The 17,894-nt window shown below is 30.9% G+C and overlaps 1 protein-coding gene across 3 annotated transcripts in view; it reads left to right on the forward strand.

The window, feature by feature from the left end:
- LOC145318830 (uncharacterized) overlaps positions 1-17,894 on the forward strand; it is a 78,656-nt gene that overhangs the window by 35,959 nt on the left and 24,803 nt on the right. For 2 of the 3 annotated variants that reach the window (XM_080160469.1, XM_080160471.1), the window contains exons 13-25: positions 4,824-4,915; positions 5,307-5,396; positions 6,916-7,047; positions 8,452-8,522; positions 8,817-8,925; positions 9,403-9,484; positions 10,107-10,261; positions 10,502-10,615; positions 10,852-10,944; positions 11,447-11,540; positions 11,961-12,036; positions 12,345-12,430; positions 16,748-17,075. In XM_080160469.1, the coding sequence (XP_080016595.1) occupies positions 4,824-4,915; positions 5,307-5,396; positions 6,916-7,047; positions 8,452-8,522; positions 8,817-8,925; positions 9,403-9,484; positions 10,107-10,261; positions 10,502-10,615; positions 10,852-10,944; positions 11,447-11,540; positions 11,961-12,036; positions 12,345-12,430; positions 16,748-17,075 (1,522 nt within the window). The remainder of the gene's footprint in view (positions 1-4,823; positions 4,916-5,306; positions 5,397-6,915; positions 7,048-8,451; positions 8,523-8,816; positions 8,926-9,402; positions 9,485-10,106; positions 10,262-10,501; positions 10,616-10,851; positions 10,945-11,446; positions 11,541-11,960; positions 12,037-12,344; positions 12,431-16,747; positions 17,076-17,894) is intronic. The other variant, XM_080160470.1, reaches the window with a different exon arrangement.

The raw sequence follows: 17,894 nt of genomic DNA on the forward strand, positions 1-17,894 counted from the left end.
AACTAGTAGTGTGCAGACTTTTGAACCAAACATTTATCTACAGAAGGGTTAATTTTGTTTTATCATTATAATTTGGGACATATGTGTATAATTTATCATTCATTGTCTTATCCCTGATTAGAATGTGCTACAGTATGTTGTTATGCTGCTTAGACTTGAAGACTTTAGACCCCATGTGAGTCTTCAGGGACTAAAGGGAAAAGACAATGGTCGATAAATTGATATACAATACATCCCCTACGAAGACACACAAAATTATCCTTTTACATTACAATTAGTTGTTCAAACGTTTAGACACTCAACTAAATGAACAAACTAATCAATGCTGTTAAGCAAACGAATAAAAAAAAACGTTATATGACTTTGGGGACTAGCGTAATAAGCATCCCAATGTCCCCTCCCTCCCTGCGTAACCTTGGTTAGAAAGTTTTATTAAAAATTAACTTGAGAATGTTATTATGGAAACATTAAAGGAAAATCCAAATACTTCGTGTCAAGTATCAAATATTTGTAGTATGAATAAAATGTGCCCTAAAAGGGATAGTTCTATGAAGTGTATTTAAAGAGTTAAGGTACTTAGAGTAGTGAACTTTTATATGTCTTAGTAGAATATATTAGGCATTGGATAGATATGATTATATGTTAAAGAATTTTTAACATTGACCAGACCAAACTTTTTTTATTTGACAATATCGAAAAAAGTTAAAGAGATTTGCCACATAAATTACATGAGAATGGTCTATTTTTTTTCCAAATATGTAAAGCCAAAACACCAATTTTAGATAATCTTTTTCCACATATTTCACAAGAGTTATAAAAAAATTGAACAGGGGTTCCCCTTGGGACAAGTTACTTAAAAAACATAAAAAATAACGTCCGGTTCACTATAGGTCAGGTTTTCTATAGATTCTTTTTAAAAAAATAAAGAAAGCCGTCCGGTTTACTTACAATATACACATTATCTCACGCGGAAATACCAACTAACCATATAACATATATATATATATAAAAAGACCATTCTCATGTAATTTATGTTGCAAATCACTAACTCTTTTAGATGTTGTCAAATAAAAAAAGTTTGGTCAGGTCAATGTTAAAATTCTTTATCACAATCATATCTATCAAATGCCTAATATATTCTACTAAAACATATAAAAAGATCACTACTCTAAGTACCATACTGAATATTTTATTGGTCATTCTTTGTTGTTATGTGTATTTTGTTGTATAAAAAGTTTAAAGTTCTATTAACTAGTAAATGCTATCTAAAGTTGTATTTATGACAAAAAAGTTTTTGCCATATATAACACGCAACGAAGTTGAAAATAAAAATGAAAAACTCATTTTTTAAGGAAAATCCCTGGTAAAATCTCTTAATCTTAATCAATAACTTTATATTATGCACTACTACGTTATTTAAAATAGAAAAAACTTACAGTTCACTATTTTTTTTTAAATGCACTTCGTGAAACTATCCCTTTGCATTTTATTTTAAATTAAAGGATTTTTTAAAATTAATAATTAATCTACACCCCTTTCCTCCCCCGTCCTTCCTAGTATTCAACTTTTTTTATATTTACACTAGAAGGTGAGAGGGAGAAATGGGGGATTAAAATACCTAAATCATTCCAGAGATTAAATCTAATAATAAAATAGCCTAAAACCTTGAAATGAACTCAAAGAACCCAAACGCTTAGCAAGATCTTAACGCACAAAAAAACTTACAATAGGTTAACAAAGTAAATCACTAACTATTTTCTCATAAACGCTTTAGCTGTTGAAACAGTTAGTTAGTAATTAATTTTAACCAAAACGATGACATCCAATAGCGTCAAGGCCATAACTACGTTTTCCTCTTTCTAGTCATTTCCTTAAAGATTAAAATATTGATAGCCATAGCATCGAAATTTATTCGGGGTGAAAACACGAAACCTTTACTTGATTTTCAGCAGTCGTTGGGGGCACCACTTAGTAAAATTATAGACCTTTTTATTAGCCCCAAAAATATTATTTTAAAGAAGTTGTACCAACTTTTTTGCTTTTTATTTAAGATAGCTAGCCGGTTCTTTCAGAAAGTAGTAGATGTAAAATTTTTCATAGAATTCAGATATGCAATCGGTTTTTTTGTAGACCTCATATTTTTAAAGTAATTTAAGTTTTTTAAAAAAATAATTAAGTCGGTTTTAAGGTATTAAAACGCAACAAAATAAAAGAAGAAAATGGCCAGTATGAACAAAAATAGTAAGATCTTTAATTTGACACCTTACTTTTAAAATTCTGTTGAGTAATTATTGAAAAAATCTATTTTTTTAACCTCGGTTTAATGAAAACTTTAGACCTAAATATTTTCTCAAACAGACATAAAAAACATGGGTTCATATATACCTTTAGAATCAGAAAAATATTACGAATCTATTCTAAGCAAAATTGAAAAAGTTTTATAAAACTATTACAAAAAAAATAAGTTTATTTTAAGAATCATAATTTTCGGCTTTAAAGGGTTAGCTTGAACCAAACCTGAACTAAACCTAAACAAAAGACAATGCAATGTAGCAGATATTTTTTAAACACAAGAAACAATAATGTATTTTTAACTGCATTGTTTTGAAGTTTATAAACAGACTGATGCATATTTGTTCATAATTTTTCATTCTTTACATGTTCTTTAATATCACTATATTTATTGTAGTATCTATTGTATATATTGTATGAACGTTCTCCTTTTTTTCTGGCAATTCTATAGGTTAATTTTATAGATTAAGCTTCCCGATTCGTCAATTTTTGCGATTTGTGATTGGCTAGTTTAGTAGTTACAATTCTTAAAATAAACTTTTTATTTTTTCTATTTTTTATTACAATTTTTTAAAACTTTTTCAATTTCGCTTAGAATGGATTCATATTATTTTTCTCATTCTAATGGTATATATGAACCCATATTTTTTATGTCTGTATGAGAAAATATTTAGGTTTAATGTTTTGATTAAACCGAGGTTAAAAAAATAGATTTTTTCAACAATTACTCAACAGAATTTTAAAAGTAAGGTGTCAAATTAAAGATCTTACTATTTTTGTTCATACTGGCTATTTTCTTCTTTTATTTTGTTGCGTTTTAGTACCTTAAAACCGACTTAATTATTTTTTTAAAAAACTTAAATTACTTAAAAAATAAGAGGTCTACAAAAAAACCGATTGCATATCTGAATTCTATGAAAAAATTTACATCTACTACTTACTGAAAGAACCGGCTAGCTATCTTAAATAAAAAGCAAAAAAGTTGATACAACTTCTTTATTTCCCTTATTTGCTTTACCTTATTCCTGCGACAGACCAATCAATTCACTTGTAGAAAAACTGCACTACAAATAAGGCTTCATAATTATTTATTAATGAAACCTTTGCCTTAAAAAAATGCAAAATAAATGAAATAGCATCAGCATAAAATATTTATTGTATTTGTTTAATAAATTGCAAGGAAAAATGGAATTTATGCACAAAAAAAAACAAGAATGACAATATACATAAAAATTTTGGGGCAATCACCTAACCCAATATAACCTAACCTATAAAAAGCCATTTTAAAAATACGACGCATTGCCCCTTAAGTGGCGTTGCCACGAAAGGGACTATACCCAATTAGTTAAATTAATCTAATGGGTGTCAAAAATTCATGAACGTTTACATTAGGCCTACCTTTTATTATGATCACTAGCGGCTTCGCCCCAAGGATCTAGGGGCTTTGCCCCAATAGGTAATAAAATAAAAAGTAAAGAAAAAAATTAAGTATTTCTGGTACTGCACTTTTATGTGAAGTAGTTTCCTAAAAAAAAATTTTTATTTTTTTTTTGGGGGGGGGAATTTTCATTTTTTGGGGGGTTTGGGGTGTCCCACCCCCCAAGAAAATAGCTTAAAACCACTACAACACCAATAGGTATATACCCTTAAGAGAAGAATCCGATCGGTTCAGTGGTTACTGAGATCTTAAGGGACGGACGGACAGGCATCAAGCTACTTTGTATTGTAGACAGTGTTGTTTTGCTTGAACAAAGATACTCGAATATTTAAATACAAAGTTTAAATTGACAGAACGACTTTAATGTGCCCAAAATTACCATCAAAAGTATCCGTTATGAATGAATAGGCGAGCATACCGTAAACGTAGAAATGCTTTGCTTTTAAATATTAATCTTTATACGAACACTTTAATAAGACGTAGGTACAATTTACTTTACCTAAATTTACCTAATTTTCTTATATTTAAGAATAAAAAAGAATACTTAGAAGGTGGCATTTTTTCATTAGATATGTATTGCAAAAAGTAAAACTGAACAGTTCTATTCACAGGCTTCGGTTAAATTTACTTAAAACTCACCGCCTGTCGCCGTTATATGGCTTGGACTTCAAAATAACAGTGGTTTTTTTGCAGGAAGGGATGAGCCATTAGGCTGTTTATTATACTAGTCCCCAAAGTTTTATAATAACGTTTTCTTATTCGTTAGCTTTATAATTGTGGACTATAATTGAGTTTTGATTGATTGGTTCATTAAGTGTCGAAACGTTACAACAATTAATTCTGATCTAAAAAAGTTTTTTTTGTTTATCATCATTGGGAATTTACATCAATTTATCTGCCATTGTCTTATCCCTTACCCCTTAGATCCATGGGTTTGTTGTCTAAATGACGGATATTACTACAGAGTGTCTTAAAATTTTCGTGGGCGATAGTGACTTGCTAGTTCAAATTATGAAAAAAATATCATGGATTTTAACACTTTGGAATTAAATAACAGTTTTATGGAAGATTAAAAACAACTTTTAAATGTAAGTAGATGAGAATGAGACTGCCATATTTGCTAAGAAGAAAGGTTGTGAAAGTCCTATATCAATTAACTCAACAAGCGAAGATGATAAAAGTGCAAAAGGAACGTACTTAATTTATGGATAGAGCTACCAGCCCCCCCCCCCCCAAAAAAAAAAAGATCTTTGTTCATTAACTGATCCTATTCTATACAGTATTAAATTTTTTCTGCAGTGGAGAATCTCGCTAACCGCTGAACTGATATGGTTCTCCTTTACAGTAGAACTTCTTATAAGACCAAGGATAGTTTTTTAGTATTTTGGAGAAGGATATTTCATTCTCCACCCTTCAAATGAAAATCCCCCCCCCCCCCCAAAAAAAAAATAAAAATATTTTGTTACTTTTTCCTTTTAAAACACAAATTGAAAATAGCGGGGTTTGACTTTTTACACCCTACCCCTAGGGGCTTCCAGAGGCGTAGCCACTAGTCCTAAATAAAGTGTGTATATTTAAAGAAGACATCCCAGCCCAAGAAATCAATTCTGAAGATGATACGCCAATTGATCCAGTCAATGGTCCATTTATCTGCAAATTTTGTAAGGTAAGCTCAATTGATAATTTCATATAGGTTTACATATCTATAGAATATAGCATTAACCCTGCCTGGGTCCATTCCTGAAGTCAATACAAACGAACGTCAGTTATTTTAGTTTAAAATGAATATCTTAACACCAAAGTAATATCTGCTTTGTTGTGTAGAAAATATGTAAACTTTTTATATCTCTACTGAAAAATCAATAAAAATAGAAAGTCTCAACGATTGATTCCTTGATTGGCCTAATTGTACCACAGTGTAGGAACATTCCGGCCATAGTATTTGTTAGAACATGTTCATATTTTGGTACGATAGTGCAGTTATTTTTATATTGTATCAATATATAATAACTGCTTAGGTCCAAACACTAAGAAACAATGGCTACACAAAAAAAAACAATATAATAAAGGGGGGAGGCGAATGTGCCACTTTTTGAAACTAAAAGTTAAACGTGCATGATCTATAAAAGAGTTACAGCTCTAATATTCGGCACATCAGTTGCTTTTGAAGAGAACAATATGGAACTGTGAAGAAACGTTTTGTTTTTGCCTTTTTTCGCCAAATTAGACAGTTCTCAATCATCTGAGTTAAACTTTTTTTCTCATAAAAATTACCCTTATATTTTAATGTGACACTTGTAATATTTGATAATTATGTGTCAAGTGAAAATATAAGCGAAATTTTTATGGAAAAAAGTTTATCTCAGATGATTGATAATTGTCTATTATGGCGAGAAAAGGCAAAAAAAAATTTGGCGGGAGCGGCAGTTCCGCCGCCGTTTCTTCACAGTTCCATATTGTTCTCAACATAAGCAACTGCTGTGCCGAATTTTAAAGCTGTAACTCTTTTATGGGCTGAGATCATGCAAGTTTTACTTTTGGTTTCAAAAAGTTGCACATCCGCCTCCCCCTTTGATATTTTGTATGATAAACCATCTAGGGTAATAAAGGGAGGAGTTGGTTGCGGGTAAATTCCGTAAAGGTGTGAGTTTTAAGGCCTAAAAACAGGAGTAGAACGATAATATTCACTAAATATGTGTATTCCTTATTGAAAAGAATTATAGAGAAGAAAAAAAAATTTTGAGTTTAACAAATCGAAAAAAGCATCGACTGCTTCGCTAATGTCAAACTGACAATAATAACCAAATTTACAATTATAAAAAAAAATTATTGGAAATAGTTTCAAAAATTACAAATAATGCCAATTATTTCAAAGATATCAATTTTTTTAAACATTATTTGATTGTCCATCTATGGTAATTCTACGTACTTTATGTTAAAAATTACGTTTTGTCAGCTTTACATTAGCAAAGCATTCGGTGAAATTTTCAGGGGTTTTTTTTATCAATTTTCAGGTAGTGTTAACTTAAAAAAATATTTTTTGTCTATAGTTCATTTCAATAAGGAATACACATATTTAGTGAATATTATCGTTCTACCACTGTTTATAAACCTTAAAACTCACACCTTTACAGAATTTACCCGCAACCTACTCCTCACTTAGTCAATCAATTATCAAATTTCAGGAAGAATTTAAGAACTGGAACATATTGACAGCCCATTTTATCACTCCCCACCTTTTCAAATGTAAATTCTGTAAGCTGGCATTCAACAGAACTACAAGTCTGGAAGATCATGTCAATACTTTTCATAGTCTGGTGAGTTTTTTTTATTAATTGATAGGTGGATAGATTTATAGACAATAAGGTTTATCCAAGTATTATTGATGATTGATAGACTTTGATAGAAATATGTATAGATAGATAATTAGTTTGTCTAAATAGAACTCTGTTATTTAATGTTATTTCAATACTTTTATAGTGAATAATTTTAGACAGAAAGGGATTGATTGATCGATAAAAAGTGATTGGTTGATTGACATGTATCCTTACATAAAAAGTAACTCTAATTTTTGGTTAATAGATGTACCCCTTCATATAAAAGTAACAGGATGTCTTTGAAAGCCTCTGTGTAGAGAGAAGGATTTTGCTAATCGTCAAACTGATATAGTTTTCCTTTGTAATAAAGCTTCTTATAAGTCCAGGTAAGGAACTTTTTTGTGGAGGGTAAGCAAACTTACTTATTGATTGATTGGTAAATGGATGGATTAACTGAAAGCTAACAATTTTGATTGATCCACTAAGAGACAATGGAATATTTGATAGTTACATAGATCAATAAATAGATAGAAAGATAGAGAGCCCTCATAATGCTTATCGACCCCAACATTTGTTTGGAAAGGTAATCACTCCTTTACTTACCCCTCCCTCCTCTGGCCTCAATGGACGTCTTTGACAGTACAGACAGATTAATACTAAAATAATATTCCATTCATTCATTATTCATTTAAAATTATGCCATTTAAGGTACATATTTTACACAATCTATAAGTTGTTTTTGTTTTTTAAGTTGTTTACAAGATTTTTCAAAAAAATTTAAATTTTATAAGAACAAATTGACAGAATTCTTTCATAGTTTATGATCAAAAAGTATTTCTATCATGGAATCTTTTCATATCTTTCAATTATTGGAATTTAAAGAAAAATGCTATTTGATTTTTAAAAGATACTTGAGACCAAAGAAACATGTCATTTTCGATATTTTAACTTAAATATGTTAGACTGTTAAATCAAGTGATTTATGAATAGAAATTTGGGAGATTATTTAATGTTTTCATACTACATAAGATTTTTAAGAGAGATAAATATTTTTTTCTTGTAAGAAGTAGATATATTAATTATAAACTGATTTTATTATCGCTTAAAATGCATTGCCAGCTTACTGAAAAATAATCTTATATTAAAAATTATCTTTAAAATTGAATTGTAACTCTGCTATCTGTCAGTTAAAAAAAATTTATGGGGGTGGGTTATTTATTAGGGGTGATTTCTATTGAGATATCGGTCAAACCCTCCCACAAAATAGTTATAAACCCTCACATGATCTTTGAGAAGCTACACTGTAAATAAAAATAATTTCGTTTCAGCGGTTAGGGAGATTTTTCGTCAAAATACAGACAAACATCCTGATATTTTTATATAAAGATTAAAATTGTATTTTAGACTGAAGGAATTGATTCAACATGCTGTCAATTTTGTGGGGAATCATTTGCTAGATCATCTACCCTAGCCAGGTATAATACAATGAATATTATTAAAAGCGAAGCTTTTCTATTATTAGGATTTGTCTGTACGTTTGTATGTAAAGGATAGCTCTTATCGTTAATTTAGGCATGTTAGAATTGTTGTAGCAATTTCAAACATTGCAAGATGATTCTTGTAACAGTTAGCAATTAGAAAGTTAATATTATTGTTAATATATAATTTCTACTACTAAAAGGAAATTTGACCTACAAAAAGTGGCCTTGATGTTTTATACATTTTGATTAGCCAAAAAGAACTTGTTTTATAATTAAAAATTTGTCTAGGCATATACAGCTACCCCATGACTATGAGTGTAGAAAATGTGATAAAAAATTTCCAACTTTAGCTATCTGGAAGAAACACGAACCTGTCTGCCCTAATAAGCATATTCAGGTATTTGATATCCTAAACAATCCCTTAGGTACTGTAGTTTATGATTGTTGGTGGAAAAGTTTGGATACTTTTAAAACTTAAGGTACCAGTATGGATTACAATTTACATTATACGTGGATATTATGACAGGGGAAAATTTTTCTTCAATTTAGGTTGCTAACATGGAAATAAGTTATTGATCAATGCGTTTATCCATTAGGAGGGTAGGGGAATGGGGGATATCGTTATTTTAGCCTGCTGCGATTTATTCACTTTGTTAGAGAACATGAAAATCTGGTTTAGCATACGTATAAGTAATAAGTAATAATAAATCATCAATTGGTATTTCAGTCACTGTGTATTCAAACTTTCTCTCATAAATATAAAAATATCAAGATCCCTAATCAGTAAATTGTACTAATCGTATCATTGGATTGAATCATCTGTGAGTTTTATCTGACAGTGCATCTATGGTAATACATTTATCTCTCTATTTAGCTTGAAGTCGAGGAAGAAGAAGAAACGCCTAAAAAACGCGGCAAAGTAAAAAAGACTCCGGAACCAAAATCAATTGGAAAAGGTTGTTTTTAGCTTTTTCATAAACAGATCAATGAAAGAAATTACAGACAGTTAATAAATAGACAGAAACACAGACATACAAGTAAATAGACAAAAACACAGATAAATAGACAGAAGCATAGACAGACAGATGAATAGACAGATAGATAAATATATAGAACCACAGACAGGCAGATAAATAAACAGAAATACAAAAAGACGGATAAATAGACAGAAACATGGACAGACAGATAAATTAACAGACATAAACACAGGCAGACAGATAATTAGACAGAAAAACCACACACAGACAAACAGATAAACAGACAGTTGTATGAACAGTGCATAAACAGACAAATAAATAGACAGAAAATTAGACAGATAGGCAGAAATACGGACAGACAGATAAATATACAGAACCACAGAAAGACAGATAAATAGACAGGACCAAAGACAGACAGATAAATAGACAGAAACACAGACAGACAGATAAATATACAGAACTACAGACAGACAGATAAATATACAGAACCACATACAGACAGATATATAGACAACAACAGACGGACAGAAAAAAGGACAGACAGACAGATAAATAGACAGTAACACAGACATACAGACATGATAACTATTATTTATTTTAGGTAAAAAGAAAACGCCATATACAGCTGGGACCAGCAAAAGGGGACGCTCCAAGTTATCCTTGAATGATTCATCAACAGTTACTGACGACTTAGAGGATGAAATAGATGATGATTTGATCAGTAAAAGCACTAAACTATCTGATACCACTAGCAAGGTACAAAATTAACTCGAGGTTTGAATATGGGTCTGAGCTGATTCATAATAAGGACGTTGAAAATTAGGCCCTCGGTAAAAAGCCGTGATTATTTACAGTTAGACATCAAAGTATAAAATTGAATATTAAATGCGTTGTTATTCCCAATTGTCTGACTTCCTAATTTGCTATGCTTCTCTTTTGGATGTTGCAATCCTTATTTTACCTAAAATAGAACAAAATGTATTTTTTAATATTTAGGATGCCGGCGATGACACTGACTTAGAAAGTTTAAGCTCTGTTGATAATGATTCTAATGATGAAATCAATCTATCTGACAGAGTGAAAAACAAGAAAAAGAAATCTCCCGCCAAAAAGGAATAGATACAATTGGCAAAAATATTGTACAAAAAATTTTGTCAAAAATTTCTAAACGCTGGATAATGTTACGGTTAAAAGTTTGAAACCTAGCAAAAAGTACTGTTTTCAAGATTTTATGAATAACTTTTTCCTATGCTCTAAATAAAAATGATTGTTATTTGTAATTTACCTTATTTTGGTTCTTTTATGGCTTAGTTTTTTAATGAAAAAATTAAATTGTATCTAAAATTAAGAAGGATAAAAATACATCAAATAGTGAGGATAAACAATCTGACAATGAATTAATTGAGACAGACAATGCTGAAATTGAGAAAGATTTGTCAAAGGAATTGCTATGATCTTAGTTTTATTAGTGAAGCTACTCTCTGTGTATTCGTGTCTGTATGTCTTTCTGTCTGTCTGTAACACACTAAGAATTTAAAATAGAGAAAATACTAAACTATATTTTTGCCTTACGCTATCAAACCTTAAAAGCACCCCATAAGTTGTTTCTTTAAACTTGAAGGTTTTTAAGATTACCTGTTTATGAGACCATCCTACATACATACATCCCGCTACTTCAGAATTTAAGATACTTAGCTTTTCAAAGGGATAAGGCAATGGACAATGAATTGATATACACCCTAATGATGATAAACTAATTACTCTTCCTGAAGTGAAGATTATAAAACCTATTGGTTACAAAGTTTGGTGTCTACTTATTTGGATACAACGATAACGTGTTTATAAAATTTTGATGACCTACCAGTGTTATTTTTAGTCAAATAATCCCTCTATTTTGGGGATATTTAAAAAAAAAACTTGAAATCATAGGATTCACACCGGAAGACAAATGAAGAAGCAACTGTTGATAATTGCTCCAGACCTCCTAGTGTTGCAAGTGTTGTTTCTAGTACACCACGGCCAAGTAGCAGAGCAGGTATTGTCAATTAATCTATTTTACAGGGGTGCATCTTTTGCACAAGATTAATTTTCCTCGGATGCAATATATTGTATTGTATTTACCCCTCTAGTTTTTTCCCTAACGAGGGGGGAAAATGGAAAAATTGTGTTTAGCCGACAGATTTTTTTTATAGATATATCATATACTCCTGATCAATTAGAATCTAGTCCATAAATCACTTGGACCGTTGGTCTGTATGTAATGGTCTGGGGGAACATCAAAAGAAATGGGATTTCATTTTCTCGGCTGTTATCAGGACTAGATTGTTGATAAAATTTAGATTTCAAACTTACAGACACAATCTTTTGGTCCTTACCTATAATTGGATTTTCAACCCCTAATATTAGAATCTTTGTGCTGCTTAAATAATACCTACCTACTTATTGTACATTTTAGGTCCGTTCCTTTGCAGAATTTGCGGTCTGGAGTTTGCTAAATCTGGAATTAGAACACATGAAAAAAGACTTCATAGGTTTGTTTAATTTATCTGACCTAATTATCCATATAACAGTATTAGTATGTCTGTCTGTCTGTCTCCATAACTGTTGAACAGATATGTTTCTCCTTTACAGTGAAGCTTCTTATAGATCCAGGAAAGTTTTATTTCTGTTTTTGGAGGAGAGTTCTTCAACCCTCCTTAGAGATGCTCCTAGAAAAATATCTCAAAAGAGTAGGTATTGTCATGTCAGATTCGTAACATCAATCCATGTAGTCTGTCATATGTAGGGTTATTTATCATATCTGTATGTCCATACATTAATGTATATATCAATACTTTAGATGGAGTTGTAAGATGTGTGATAAAAGATTTGTCACAACACACAAATTGAAAGCACATGAAGATGAACACAAAAATGATAATAAAGGTAGTTTTATTCAAAAACATTATATTTATAATTCAATGATGTTTTGACAACTTTAATTTATTACCAAGAGGGTCATATTTATAAGGGGGGGGGGAAGTTTGTACAGTTATAGGAAATGAAATTCAGTACCAAATTTTTCCCTGGCCGTTTGGGCTTGTTTTTATAGTTATCAAGCTAATTCTTTTTGTAAGCGCTCTTATATGATTGGATCTACCTGTAAAACTTTAAAACTTGAATTTTGGGACTTTCCCTTAAAGGGGCTAGTGGAGCAAAAGACCCCCTATCACTAAAATTTTAAGTTCTGAGCCTATTTTCAGAGATATTGTGACGATTTTTTTAATGTAAACATTTTTAACAAAACCGAACTAAGTAGCCAATACAAATTTCATTTTGGGACTTTCCTTCTAGGGGCTAGTGGAGCAAAAGGCCCCCCAAACACTAAAATTTTAAGTTCTGAGCCTATTTTCAGAGATATTGAGATGATTTTTTTTTTATGAAAACTTTTTTCACAAAACCGAACTAAGAAGCCAATACAAATTTCATTTTGGGACTTTCCCTTAAAGGGGCTAGTGGAGCAAAAGACCCCCTAACACTAAAATTTTAAGTTCTGAGCCTATTTTCAGGGATATTAAGACGATTTTTTTTAATGAAAACACTTTTTAACAAAACTGAACTAAGTAGCCAATACAAATTTCAATTTGGGACTTTCCTTCTAGGGGCTAGTGGAGCAAAAGGCCCCCCAAACACTAAAATTTTAAGTTCTGAGCCTATTTTCAGAGATATTGAGATGATTTTTTTTATGAAAACTTTTTTCACAAAACCAAACTAAGTAGCCATTACAAATTTCATTTCGGGACTTTCCCTTAAAGGGGCTAGTGGAGCAAAAGACCCCCCAAACACTAAAATTTTAAATTCTGGGCCTATTTTCAGAGATATTAAGACGATTTTTTTAATGAAAACACTTTTTAACAAAACCGAACTAAGTAGCCAATACAAATTTCATTTTGGGACTTTTCTTCTAGGGGCTAGTGGAGCAAAAGGCCCCCCAAACACTAAAATTTTAAGTTCTGAGCCTATTTTCAAAGATATTGTGACGATTTTTTTAATGAAAACACTTTTTAACCAAACCGAACTAAGTAGCCAATACAAATTTCATTTTGGGACTTTCCTTCTAGGGGCTAGTGGAGCAAAAGGCCCCCCAAACACTAAAATTTTAAGTTCTGAGCCTATTTTCAGAGATATTGAGACGATTTTTTTTATGCAAACTTTTTTCACAAAACCAAACCAAGTACCTAGCCATTACAAATTTCATTTTGGGACTTTCCCTTAAAGGGACTAGTGGAGCAAAAGACCCCCCAAACACTAAAATTTTAAGTTCTGAGCCTATTTTTTGAGATATGAGATGATTTTTTTAATGAAAACATTTTTAACAAAACCGAATTAAGGAACCATTACAGATTTTATTTTGGGACTTTCCTTCTAGGGACTAGTGGAGCAAAAGGCCCCCCAAACACTGAAATTTTAAGTTCTGAGCCTATTTTTAGAGATATGAGATGATTTTTTTAATGAAAACATTTTTAACAAAACCGAATTAAGGAACCATTACAGATTTTTTTGGGGACTTTCCTTCTAGGGACTAGTGGAGCAAAAGGACTGAAATTTTAAGTTCTGAGCCTATTTTTAGAGATATTGAGACGATTTTTTTTAATAAAAATATTTTTAAAGAAACCAAACTAAGTAGCCATTACAAATTTCATTTTGGGACTTTCCTTCTAGGGACTAGTGGAGCAAAAGGCCCCCAAATACTAAAATTTTAAGTTCTGAGCCTATTTTTAGAGATATTGAGATGATTTTTTAAATGAAAATATTTTTAACAAAACCGAACTAAGTAGCCATTGCAAATTTTATTTTGGGACTTTCCTTCTAGGGACTAGTGGAGCAAAAGACCCCCAAACACTAAAATTTTAAGTTCTGAGCTTATTTTTAAAGATATTATGGCTGATTTTTTTAATGAAATTTTTTTTCAAATAACTGAAATAAATAATCAGAAGATAAAATTTTAGTGTTTGGGGGTCTTTTGCTCCACTAGCCCCTGGAAGGAAAGTTCCAAAATGAAATTTGTAATGGCGACTTAGTTCGGTTTTGTTAAAAATGCTTTTATTAAAAAAATCGTCTCAATATCTCTAAAAATAGGCTCAGAACTTAAAATTTTAGTGTTTGGGGGGCCTTTTGCTCCACTAGCCCATAGAAGGAAAGTCCCAAAATGAAATTTGTATTGGCTACTTAGTTCGGTTTTGTTAAAAATGTTTTCATTAAAAAAATCGTCTCAATATCTCTGAAAATAGGCTCAGAACTTAAAATTTTAGTGTTTGGGGTCTTTTGCTCAACTAGCCCCTAGAAGGAAAGTCCCAAAATGAAATTTGTAATGGCTACTTATTTCGGTTTGGTTAAAAATATTTTCATATTAAAATATCATCTCAATATCTCTGAAAATAGGCTCAGAACTTAAAATTTTAGTGTTTGGGGGTCTTTTGCTCCACTAGCCCCTAGAAGGAAAGTCCCAAAATGAAATTTGTAATGGCTACTTAGTTCGGTTTTGTTAAAAATATTTTCATTTTAAAAAATCATCTCAATATCTCTAAAAATAGGCTCAGAACTTAAAATTTTAGTGTTTGGGGGGCCTTTTGCTCCACTAGCCCCTAGAAGGAAAGTCCCAAAAATGAAATTTGTATTGGCTAATTAGTTCGGTTTTGTTAAGAAGTGTTTTCATTTAAAAAAACCGTCTTAATATCCCTGAAAATAGGCTCAGAACTTAAAATTTTAGTGTTAGGGGGTCTTTTGCTCCACTAGCCCCTTTAAGGGAAAGTCTCAAAATGAAATTTGTATTGGCTTCTTAGTTCGGTTTTGTGAAAAAAGTTTTCATAAAAAAAATCATCTCAATATCTCTGAAAATAGGCTCAGAACTTAAAATTTTAGTGTTTGGGGGGTCTTTTGCTCCACTAGTCCCTTTAAGGGAAAGTCCCAAAATGAAATTTGTAATGGCTACTTAGTTCGGTTTTGTGAAAAACGTTTGCATAAAAAAAATCGTCTCAATATCTCTGAAAATAGGCTCAGAACTTAAAATTTTAGTGTTTGGGGGGCCTTTTGCTCCACTAGCCCCTAGAAGGAAAGTCCCAAAATGAAATTTGTATTGGCCATTTAGTTCGGTTTTGTTAAAAAGTGTTTACATTAAAAAAATCGTCTCAATATCTCAGAAAATAGACTCAGAACTTAAAATTTTAGTGTTTGGGGGTCTTTTGCTCCACTAGCCCCTTTAAGGGAAAGTCCCAAAATTCAATTTTTAAAGTTTTACAGGTAGATCCAATCATATAAGAGCGCTTACAAAAAGAATTAGCTTGATAACTATAAAAACAAGCCCAAACGGCCAGGGCAAAATTTGGTACTGAATTTCATTTCCTATAACTGTACAAACTTCCCCCCCCCTTATTTATGAAAGGTCAAAAGTGGGAGGTAGGTTGTCCTAAAATTCCGTAAAATTGTGAGTTTTAAGGTTTAAAACAGTAGTAAAACGATAATATTCACTAAATATGTGTAACAATAATATTCACTAAATATGTGTATTTCTTACTGAAAAGAACAATAGACAAAAATTAGTTTTTTTAAAGTTAACATAAATTTTATTGTTCCACTACTGTTTTTAAGCCATAATATTCACACCTTTAAGGAATTTTAGCTCAACCTACCTCTCCCTTAATCATTTTTTTGCGTAATAGACTAAGTGTTGGGTTGTAGTCAAAGGATCTTATTAAGTCAAACTGTTCTTAATTATGGACCATTTCATATGTATATATTTGGTTACATTAAAGAACACTTTGACTTAATAAGAACAATTCAATCCTACCCAACATCCCAACTTTACGGTATGACGCGAAGAAATAACCCGCTTTGTTAAAGTTTGGCCTTTTATTCAATATTTTATATATTTTTTCTAGCCATCTTTTTCTGTATTAATTCCTAGATAGAGATTTCTCAATTATTTATTCTATTTACCTAAATACCTTGTCATTTAAATAGCTTTTAATTAGGGGCTATTCTATAATTCACTTGTCTTTCATTCCGTAATGCTTTGAGGAAATGTATTCTATTCGGTTGCTTTTTAAGATAGACGGGTGATTTTGTTGTGAATAAAACTTTAGATATTATGAGCATCCAGTATATATGCCCAGTAAGTGTAAAATTGCTCTTTAAATCACATTGGCCTTCCATCTAAGGATTGTTATGCTTTTACTTATGGATGTTATCATCCTTGTTATTTAGACCAAGACGAAGATTCCCCAAGTACTGCAGCTACTCCAGAGCCATCTGACGATGGACAAGGAAAGATTATGGATGAAATTTCAGAAGAACTCCCAGAAAAGGTTGCTTCTAAAAAATCGAGGAAGAAAAAGAAATCAACCAATGAGAGCTCTCCAAATAAATCCACCAATGAAAGCTCTCCAATTAAATTAGCCAATGAGATCTCTCCAAATAAATCGACCAATGAGAGCGCAGATTCTGTCATGGAAGTAGAAGAAGAAGATAGTTTGGACATTAGCAGTTTGGTGGAAGACAGAATCTGTATGAAATGTCGCCTTCCATTTCAAAAGTAAGTACTTTTAAAGATTTGACCTTTGACCGTAGCGAAATAAAATTATCAAGGAGAACAATATCTGTACCAAGTTAATGATACGGACGGGGAAAAATTAGCTAAATATTATATGCTCACAAAGAAATACAAATAGCGGATCGACAGACATGATTGGTAGAGTAGTTTTACAACGTTGAACACTTTAATCTTTTTCAATTAGTTTATGTAAAGCCTTTCAAGATTATTTTTTAATTTTCTTTTTATTAGAAAAGAGATATAGTAATTAAATACAAATTAATTTTATAGTAAAAAAAAAATAAAAGGAGGCAAGATTTTTGTAGCGATCTTGAAATTGAAGTAACTAGTACATTTAGAAATATATTTATATGGGTATTCTTACTGGCAAAATATCTTTGTTTTCTAGAATTTTCAATTAAAAAGATTATTACAAGATAACTACAAAATCCTTTCTCCCCTTTCTTAATTTTACAACTTCTGCGTATTAAATTTCATTTTAATTAGAAAAGATAAATAGGTAAGAAATTCAATAAAAAGTGTAATTTAAAATGTATAGGTAAAATTTTTAAATTATTAATAATAGCTGAAATTAATTGTTATAATCATATCAAATTACCTAGTAAAGTTAAAACTTTCAGTAAATTTATTTCCAAAATAATATTATGTAACAAAGTACAGTTAGACCTTAATAGTAGGTCCCAAGGCTCTAACAAATTCAAACAAGCAACCCAAAAATTGAAAATTTTGACTGTGCATGGTAATGATTTACCAGCTTATACCAACAACGAAATTAATTCAGAAAAAAAAATCACAAACCTA

The sequence above is a fragment of the Acartia tonsa genome, chromosome 5 (genome assembly GCF_053477335.1).
Source record: "Acartia tonsa isolate MP-2025a chromosome 5, ASM5347733v1, whole genome shotgun sequence".
Classification (NCBI taxonomy): domain Eukaryota; kingdom Metazoa; phylum Arthropoda; class Copepoda; order Calanoida; family Acartiidae; genus Acartia; species Acartia tonsa.